Consider the following 10,698-nt stretch of genomic DNA (forward strand, 5'->3'; position numbering starts at 1 on the left):
TAGTATAGTTACGCGAACTGCACGGCCGAGCCTTGTTTAAAACACGTGGCCTATATCCGACAGATTTGCTCATACAGATTGTTTTACTGGCTTCATAAACAACACGTTTCTTTTACTCATTCTCACGTCCTTTCTTTAAATGGATTAAATTTGTTTATTTTGGGGCCAATGACCTCCAATTCAGTATTGAGACACAGTGGAAAAACACCCACAGTCCTTTTTTTTCCTTAAGTTTTTAATACAAGCTATTAAGAATTTTTTTTGGGGGGAAGGGGGCTTTTTGCTGTGTCATGAGTATTGTATGTTTAAATCATTTAAACAAATTAGAAAATGTCTGCCTGTCTACTTTTGTTAGTTTTGCCGCCCTAAGATTTTAATAGAGGAGTAAGACGGACTAACCCGTGAATCTGTCGTTTCCCGTTACGTTCTTCCCGTTTTCATCGGTGTTTGAAATCATCACAAAGCCGTCCGCTGCGATGGTTACAACTCGCAGGGTTTTGTTCTTTAAGTCGGACACATACGGAGCGACTTCAGTCGCCCCACCCGCGAATCTTATATCTGCATCGGAGTGGATGTTCAGCCCAGTGGACAGGTTCCAACTACCGACCTGGGATAACACAGATAATTAACTGAGGGAGATCAATTACACAAGAACCAAATTTGAAATGGAAGTTGGAAGAAGCCAAGTTTAAACCGTATTTTAACCACAAGGATTAGGACTTTATGAGGAAAGTTTGAAGTGTAATTTGCAATGCAAGAATTGGTTTTTAAAAATGAAGTCTGTTATGAGGTCACGTAATGCAAAAGACGGGGGGGCACTACAAACTTTCTGCAACATGCGTCATCTGCATAACGTGAGGTCAAAAAACGGTACATCGCTCATTTTACGACACTTTGCTTGCAGTGCGCAAGACCTGTGGAAGTACCATTTATTGCCATAAAACTCACAGTGTAAACTAGCCTCATAAGGTTCAACATTGTACCTATCCTACTCACTCCCACGACGAATGCGCCATGACCCCAACATTTAGTGAGACGTGGATCTTACTCGTAGTTTGTGTTGTCATTTAGAACCCGATCAAGCAGGCCTTACGATACTCGCAAGATCGTCGTATGGCCGCAAATTGAGGACATTTTCGGGATACTCACGCATGCAACATACCTACCTTAAATATTACCAAGCTGCTAGTGATGAACAGTGACTTTTTCATGAAAAATATAATAGAACTAGTAAATCACTACCTCATGCCAGCCATCGCTTTTCAAATTAACGATATTATACTCCGCGTCCAATCGGGCCGCCGTCGAGTCAAAGCGGATATAACCGGTCACTCCGTCTGTCTCCACCTGAAACATTACACCATTACTCGTCTCAGGCCATGCATCATGTTTACTGTTAGGAATTAGGAACATGTATGATTGTAAATGATGCTCGATGCATTAAGCTTCAATTTTGTCCCAATATCAGTTTGTGTCTTCATGTTAACTCTACGTCTTCTTTACCTTAGTCGTAAAGCTATTGGGGAAACTTATTTAAGTAACCTTCAAGAACTGTATAGTTTATCTAACTTGAATTGTGGTATGCTTTAAATTAAAAACTCTGTAAGTATTCTCTGTTGCTACTAAAATGTTTTAGTTATCTTTGTATCAGACAAACTACATATATTATAGATACAATTTTATTCGACTAAAGGTCAGTTGATACAAAGAAGGTGAGAAATTAAAAAGTCTACTTATGTGCTTTATGCTGAAAAAAAAGATTACAGAGAAGAAATGCCACATTCTAACACCTGCCTCTTTTAGATACTGCAGCATCGTTGGCCCGTCTGCCCATGGCTGTGACTCCCCGCCATCACAGGCACAGTCCAGAGGCTGAGGAGTCACCGTGACGCCGTCTGTCTGGAGGTTCCGTAAGGCTTGTGCGAGAGCCAGGACCGCATCTGCCCATCTCGCCGTGTACGGCTGCAGGAATTGTGCGTAAGAAAGTAAAAATTTTCCATTCCAAAACATGCTATTTCCGTACATGCTTACATGTATTTACCTCCAAATAATGTTTTAGTTGTTCAGCTTTGGGTTTGTGTGTCTGCTTGTTAAATAGCCTCGGTTGTATGATGGCTGGGAAACAATGACAGATGATAGGTTCCAATTTAAGTATGAAGATGACGAGATGACAGGGTGTGTGTGAGATGGTGGGTGGTATCTGGAGGAATTCATGAACTTGTGTAATATCCCAAAAATTCCTCGACAGTTCCAGGAAATTTACGAAAATCATAAACACTTCCCGAGGGTCTCCAGAACATCCGGTAATTGTCTGCATCTGTGAATGTCTTCGGACAAGGGATTCTTTAAACGATACAACAGCAACTAAGGGCATCACGTGGAAACATCTGTCGATAGGCAATTTGACTGAAGCAAGTTCAGTTATCAAGGGTGCACCTACAGCTTTTTTTGTTGACAGTTAAGAGAGGAAACGGGTGGACTTGTATAACATATAAGAGCAAGAGGATTAAGTGATGTGAGTGAGTGAGTGAGTGAGTGAGTGAGTGAGTGAGTGAGTGAGTGAGTGAGTGTATAACATTTACTGTAAACAGTTGAACCCATTTCTTCTCAAATCTATACTATGAACGGAACGAACTTAGTAAAGAAATAAAACGAAAATAAATAAAATGAATGCTTCGTGTGTCGTATGTTACGGGGCTTGACCTCAATCAGAGACATCTTTTATGCCTACATTATATGAAAAGGATGCTGTAAGTTTCTTTGATAACGGTTAAACATCCAGGTAATAAGATGCGCCAAAAAGCAGTTACTCAAGCAACTGGATATAATTTTGGACATGCTGTGAGTTGTTACACTTACCCCGATATCTGCACCTCCTGCCCCGGGGTACACCGCGGGGTCCGCCGCTTTCCACTTCGCCATGAACTCCGCACTGCGGGCACCGTTAGTAGCAGGAGGAATCGGCCCCAGCAGACCTCGAAGGTAATCTGGTACGATGGCTGTCCCATTGTCAGTATCAAAAAGATGCTGTAATAGAAGAACGACGATTGTACATAGTACAATGTACGGCAACGGCTATTAAACATACAAAAAGGAAGTAAAAAGGATAGCCTCCTGTGCAGGCTCCGGGGCGGGTGGGAATGATCAGCGTTTTGAAGATTTTTTAACGCGTTCTTTTAATAGCCGACCATCCTACAACCAGCAGCGAGAGGAGATTCCAATCCGCCCACTGCAAAAACAAAGGGATGGAACCTTTCTCTTGCGACTGGTTGTAGGATGGCCGGCTATTAAAAGAACGCGTTAAAAAATCTTCAAAACGCTGTATCATTCCCACCCGGAGCCTGCACAGGTGGCTAGGAAAGGGACAGAATGAAAATTAACATCCTAATAATGTGATATTATATCTTTTTCAGAATGATGACCCTCATCGTTTTTGTGAAACCAGTTTAGAGATAAATGCAGCCATGATATCAAACAAAAAAAAATGGAAAAAGAAGAGATATGAAACTTTCGATAAGTTAACATAGTTTGCGTTAATGAATTGCGTAGTAGCATGCGTTATTACTCGAATGACATGCAATTAAATAATGGAACTCGCCCGATAGTTCGTTTTGTACACTGCTGGTGACCAATGTTTTTTTTTTTTATTCATCAAAACATCAAAACAAAACAAGGACAGTGTGACGCTGCACTCAGTTTATGACTTATATTAACAGCGAAACACAACAAAAAGGTACAATTCACATTTAAATACACAAAGTTGACATAGCAGTTGACCGTAGTCCCACCATCCCAAGACAATAAAAATGACCAAATGTTTGAAACCGAGGAATACAAACAATTGTCAATCAAGCAAAACCAAATTTCCGCCCGCTAACTTTCGAACACAGATATAGAAACCTAATATAAATTAGCGCTGCAAAAACAATACCTTTGCCTAGGAAGTATAATTGAGACTTACAAATCCAGTTATCCCGTCGCTGACTACCCAGGCCCAACCTTCTCCTGTCATGTCCATGGAGCTGGCTTGTCGTAAGACTTCCGCCGCGTAAGATGCCAGACAGTGAAGGATAATAACACGGGCTCCTGCACAGTGATATATACACAGAATAGGTAAGTTATGGTAGCTGCATAACTTTTTATTAGAACATGGCCACTACCCCTCAGCTAATGAGAGCCCTTCATTTTCTGTGTCTATATCCACATAGTGCAAAAAAGTGTTGTACTATCCAAAAAAGTGTGGTACTAACTGAAAAGTGTGGTACTAAAACTCATTTGCATAAAATTAGTATTACACTTTTCAGTTAGTACCACACTTTTTGGGTATAATTGAAACCAGGTCCCCCCTCTGTGCAGGCTAATCACCAAAACAGACCAGCTTTCTCGGAGTTGTTTGGCTGTCCATCTGATGGACAGCCAAACAACTTCTTGAAACAGGCAAAAAGTGACACTAAACAAAGCTTTATAAAGCAAAATCAAGACAAATTTTGATATTGAGTAAGTTTGAAAGATAACTTCGGGGAAATGGCCATGTTCTAAGTCAGATAGACCATGGGCTTGGGCTCGTTTACTGGGAAATAGTGTTGCCCACCCACTCGGGGACTACCTGACACCCTCGGCTACCGCCTCGGGAGTCAGGCAGTCCCCTTGTGGGCGGAGCAACACTATATCCCAGTCAACTCGCCTGGCCCATGGTCTATCTATTACTTAGCCGGTAGCTATAGAGGGTTTGCACTGTAAATAAACCATGTCCTGGGTATATTATTCTAGGGCGTTGCCCATCACCTTCCTTAAACCACCTTTTACCTCCCCAAACAAAGTCTGGTACCAATTTTACACAGGGTGGACTCCCGATGGAGTGAGGAAAGCCGTGCAAAATGACTTTTCCAAGGACAGAACCTTTAGCTCTAGCCGGGAAGACCAGGGAATCGAGCGCTTTCCTCGTGTAGTATTTTCCGTAAGACCTTATTCTATTATGTTTTGGCCTACTTTGAAATCAGCTTTTGTAGCTAAAGCAACTACTTAGATGTCCTAAGATGTAATTGATATAGAGAATAAATTTCCCAGCCATTCGACGAAGCAGAAAAGCCAAACTAAGTAACAGTATGCTGCATAGGCAAGATTTCAGACTGACGTAAATTATCGGTTGGATAATCATTTCGAGAAAGTATTTGATCGGCTTATATACAAGTAAGCAGTGCCTTGCAATTTTGCGGACATAAACACCTTTCTGGTTTAAAACATGTGCATTCTACTCTTTAAAGTAATAACAACGGTATCCTCGTAATATGTACCTGTGTTTTGGATGACTTCCAGCTGTGTGCGAACTTCAGTGTCTGCGACATTTTCTGCTGGGTCGAACGACTGTATGGTGTGAATGCGCCATCCCATCTGACCTGCTAGGAGCTGGAAATCCAACAAGCCATACGTGCCTACACAAAGAAAGGCGTATGTATTATGGTTATCAACGATTAAAATAGTTCTAACGTATCATAGACTCCAAAAGCGCAGATTAAACAATAGGAAGTAGGTAAAACTATTCGATATATGTAAAACTAATTGGTAAACATAATTACATTGTTTGTGAAAATTTTATGGCTTTGGTGTTTAGTAGTCTCCATTCATGTATAAGGACTGTTAATGGTTTGTTCCTATTTATAATAAGAATGTTTGTTGGTCTTTTTTCTATTTAGAGATACAGTGTCTATTTAGTTATGCCTTGAATAATTTGGGTTAGAATAAGGTACGTTTCTGGACCCCCACATCCCCCCTCCCATTCCAACCATCCATCCAATTCACAGGAAAAACGAAGATTTTTTGTTTGGTCCCGGCTCTGTTCTAGATACGCCATCCAGAGCACGGTTCTGGATATAGCTTGGCTCTGGATACATACAACATACCGTAAACTCTCTACAAGTCCTTCTTGCAGCTGCGGGTTCGGAAGCGAAAGGACTCCTGATTTTATACTTCACTACCCCATATACACCCAAAACCGTGTACGCCTCCTCGACAGAATTTTACAATCCGAAAGTGCTATTGTGTATCTGCTACTTAATGGATCACCTTTATTTTCATCTAAGGTCTACTCTTAAATACTCAGCATTACACAGCTATATCTTTCTGAAACTAAGCCATTTAAAAAGTGATTTATACTTCTGTATTCATTTATTATATCTTAACAAACTCTGTTCTCTTGTTATCTGGACGATACCCATGTTTTGTGATGCAATTTTTATTTTATGTCTAGTGGTGACATGAATATAAACATTTTACTTGAGTGCGTCACCACTATGTTTTGCATTGTTTGCATGTTAAAATAAAACAGACTCGAAGATCTTACCGAAGTCATCGTCAGAGACTAAGACGCTCATTTGGTCCCAACTGAAATGCTCTAGCAGGTCGACAAGCGTCTTGCTGAAAACACTGTTTGGCCAGGAGATGCGGACCAGCTGCGGGTACTGCTGGGCGTTCTGCAGGGTTGGGTCGTACGCCTCGGGGGCGATGTGGGGTAAGAACAGTCCGGAGCCCACAGGACTGCTAGCTTTTACCTATTAGAGGTTAAAGGACATTACCATTCGCGGTTACATAATGTTTTCCTTTATGTCTTTATGACTGAGAAATAGAGAAAAAAGAGAGAAAGAGAGCAAGGAACAATAAAATACATTCTAACGCAAAGTACCAGAACTATTTAAATTGAAATACAATTTTAATCGAAAGTTTAATGTCCGATGCAAACAGTTACTTGTTACATTTTACTTACCTTACGCCCTCCTCTTAATTAGATAAAGGGCTGGCCTAGGTGTACTTCACGAGTCATCTTGTATATATTTGTATATTGAAATAAAGATGATTTTACCCCCCCCCCATTATAACTTTTTACTGTTAATCCACTGTTAATCACATTATAGTCTCTTCTGTTCTCTTTTTCTTGAGAGACCGCTATCATAATGTGTGCAGTTATAATTTTTTTTTCATTCGTGTTAGAATGTTAAAAATGATGCAATGATTGAGGTAGAGGTAATTTAGTCCATTTGTAACAAGAAAGACCAGGCAATGTTTTTTTTTTAATTTCATTAGCACGTCCTTGTTCACTGAACGCTAGCTAGTAACAATAAAGGCACAGCCCAGAATAAGCCCCATGTCTCACCTGTGACGAAGTCGTCGGTCCAATAATTGCCAAAACGCTCTGTGATGCCTGGAAACATTCTAAATATAAAAAACTACAATTTATACTTGATATAATAGATGTTGATGATTAATATTTTCATAGTAGAATGCATTGTGGCACATTTTAATGATAAAACTGCTATATTACACTAGTTTCTTTTCCTTATATTCGTTGAAACCACATCCTTTATGTAGGGAAATCATGACCCGGACCCTATCAAGCAATGTGAACAGCCCACGTAATGTTTTTAACCGAAACAAAACAATAAGCATAGATTATAGTCATCTAAAACAATTCTTATGTCCTGAAAGATATGTATTCTATTCTATTCTACAGATATGTATTCCATTCTATTCTATACGGTACTGGGCAAAATCCTAGCTAGGGCATCCCGCCCAGGGTGCACAGCTATTGGGGCGCGGCCGGTGGGGTGCGGTGAATGAGAATGTGCATGACAACAAAACAGAACATAAATTTGTGCGATTTGTGCATAGCGGCAACCAGCAATACCCGACAAACATCTGTGAGACTGGGCTAAACCCCGTCTTGAATGTCTCAACAGATTGTTACTAGGTGTTTGGGTAGTGCGTTCCATTCTGTGATAGTTCTCGGAAAGTAGATGGACCTGATTATGTTGGTTTTGCAGTTAAGTGTTATGCATCGGAGGGGGTGGCCCCCTGTAGTGTTTGTGTTCTTTGTGATGTAGTCTTGTGTAGGTATGGCTACTATACTGTGTACGGCATTGTAGAACAAGCCCAGTCGTGCTATGTATACTCAGCGGTGCATTGATTAGGCGCGAACTTTTATGTCTATATAATTAGTAACCCCTTCATGGGCAGTAGTTAAGTTTTATAAGTTCATTCTGTAATGTTGGTAGTATTCTGAGGAAAGCCTTGAACCATGTTTAAGGCTTGGGTTGAAGTTATGGTAACCGAAAGTCCTAGGAAGTAATAGTTTGGTATCGTTAGAAAAGGTATGACATAAGTATTCCAGAACAGCAAACCGTTTTGGAATATCGTCTTTGGTTTTGGAATTGTACGTTTTAAAACTTTTCAGGTGACGCTTTAATAAAAAGTTAAGAATCGTATTATGTAACGGTTTAGGATAGGTTTAGGGTAACCAAAGCCTAGGAAAGAAAAAGTTTGGTATCGTTAGAAAAGGTATGACACAGGTATTCCGAAACAGCAAACCGTTTTGGAATATCCCCTTTTCTTTTGGAATCGTACGCGTTTGAACTTTTCAGGTGACGCTATGGTAATAGGGTAATAATCATGTTATGCTTAGGGTTTGAGTAAGGGTTAGGGTAACCGAATGTTCTAGAAAGGAAAAATTTTGTACTGTTAGAAAGGGTATGGCACAAGTATTAGTTAGGGTAACCGAAACTAGGAAGAACAAGTTTGGTAGTGTTGAAAAGGGGTATGAAATAAGTATTCTAGAACAGCAAACCGTTTTGAAATATCGTCTTTGGTTTTGGAATTGTACGTGTTTGAAGTTTTCAGATGACGCTATGGTAAAAATTTAATAATCGTGTAATGGTAAGTTTAGGGTAAGGGTAACCGAAAGTCCTACAAAGCCAAAGTTTGGTTTCGTTAAAAAGGGTATGACACAAGTATTCCAGAAAAGCAAACCGTTTTGGAATATCGTCTTTGGTTTTGGAATTGTATGTGATGTTTTCAGATGACGCTATGGTAAAACGTTAATGATCATGTTATGCTTTGAGTTTGGGTTAGGGTAACAGAAAGTCCTAGGAAGTTATAGTTTGGTATCTTTAGAAAGGGTATGACACAACTATTCCAGAACAGCAAACCGTTTTGGAATATCGTCTTTGGTTTTGGAATTGTTTGGTTTGATGTTTTCAGATGACGCTATGGCAATAAGTCAATGATCACGTTTTGTTTAGGGTTTGGGCTAGGGTTAGGGTAACAAAAAGTCCTAGGAAGAAATAGTTTGGTATCGTTAGGAAGGGTATGAGACAAGTATTCCAGAACAGCAAACCGTTTTGGAATATCGTCTTTGGTTTTGGAATTGTACGTGTTTGAACTTTTCAGATGACGCTATGGTAAAACGTTAATGATCATGTTATGCTTAGGGTTAGGGTAACCGAAAGTTCTAGAACGGAAAAGTTTAGTATCGTTAGAAAGGGTATGACACAAAAATTCCAGAACAGCAAACCGTTTTGGAATATCGTCTTTGGTTTTGGAATTGTACGTGTTTGATGTTTTCAGATGACGCTATGGTAAAACGTTAATGATCATGTTATGCTTTGGGTTTGGGTTAGGGTTAGGGTAACAGAAAGTCCTAAGAAGTAATAGTTTGGTATCGTTAGAAATGATATGACACAACAATTTTAGAACAGCAAACCGTTTTGAAATATCGTCTTTGGTTTAGGAATTGTATGTGTTTGAACTTTACAGATAACCCTATGGGGAATAGTTAATGATCATGTTATGCTTAAAGGGTAACCGAAAAGTTCTAGAACGAAAAAGTTTGGTATCGTTAGAAAGAGTATGACACAAGTATTCCAGAACAGCAAACCGTTTTGGAATATCGTCTTTGGTTTTGGAATTGTACGTGTTTGATGTTTTCAGATGACGCTATGGCAATAAGTTAATGATCATGTTTTGTTTAGGGTTTGGGTTAGGGTAAGGGTAACAGAAAGTCCTAGGAAGTAATAGTTTGGTATCGTTAGAAAGGATATGAAACAACTATTCCAGAACAGCAAACCGTTATGGAATATCGTCTTTTGTTTTGGCATTGTACGTGTTTGATGTTTTCAGATGACGCTATGGTAAAACGTTAATGGTCATGTTATGCTTTGGGTTTGGGTTTAGGGTTAGGGTAACAGAAAGTCCTAGGAAGTAATAGTTTGGTATCGTAAAGAGGGTATGATACAAGTATTCCAGAACAGCAAACAGTTTTGGAATATCGTCTTTGGTTTTGGAATTGTACGTGTTTGAACTTTTCAGATGACGCTATGGTAAAAGTTAATGATCATGTTATGCTTAGGGTTTGGTTAGGTTAGGGTACCTAAAGTTCTAGAACCAAAAAGTTTGGTATCGTTAGAAAGGGTATGACACAAGTATTCCAGAACAGCAAACCGTTTTGGAATATCGTCTTTGGTTTTGGAATCGTACGTGTTTGACTTTTCAGATGACGCTATGGTGAAAAGTTAATGATCATGTTATGCTTAGGGTTTGGGTTAGGGTTAGGGTAACCGAAAGTTCTAGAACAAAAAAGTTTGGTATCGTTAGAAAGGGTATGACACAAGTATTCCAGAACAGCAAACCGTTTTGGAATATCGTCTTTGGTTTTGGAATTATACGTGTTTGAAGTTTTCAGATGACGCTATGGCAATAAGTCAATGATCACGTTTTGTTTAGGGTTTGGGCTATGGTTAGGGTAACAAAAGTCATAGGAAGAAATAGTTTGGCATCGTTAGAAATGGTATGACACAAGTATTCCAGAACAGCAAACCGTTTTGGAATATCGTCTTTGGTTTTGGAATTGTACGTGTTTGAACTCCTCAGATG

At 39.6% G+C, this 10,698-nt stretch overlaps 1 protein-coding gene across 1 annotated transcript; it reads right to left on the minus strand.

The window, feature by feature from the left end:
- Positions 1-399: 399 nt before the first annotated feature.
- LOC109464135 (glutamate receptor 2-like) lies at positions 400-6,817 on the minus strand (the record flags this gene model as incomplete). The annotated part of the gene is made up of 8 exons (XM_019761073.1): positions 6,806-6,817; positions 6,341-6,548; positions 5,295-5,432; positions 3,962-4,086; positions 2,860-3,027; positions 1,789-1,962; positions 1,243-1,347; positions 400-607 (listed from the first exon to the last, which is right to left on the minus strand). Coding segments are annotated over exons 1-8 (1,138 nt in total), but the record flags the coding sequence as incomplete, so codon positions are not given.
- Positions 6,818-10,698: the final 3,881 nt, after the last annotated feature.

This window comes from Branchiostoma belcheri, unplaced genomic scaffold (genome assembly GCF_001625305.1).
Source record: "Branchiostoma belcheri isolate BF01 breed outbred unplaced genomic scaffold, Haploidv18h27 scaffold133, whole genome shotgun sequence".
NCBI lineage: Eukaryota > Metazoa > Chordata > Leptocardii > Amphioxiformes > Branchiostomatidae > Branchiostoma > Branchiostoma belcheri.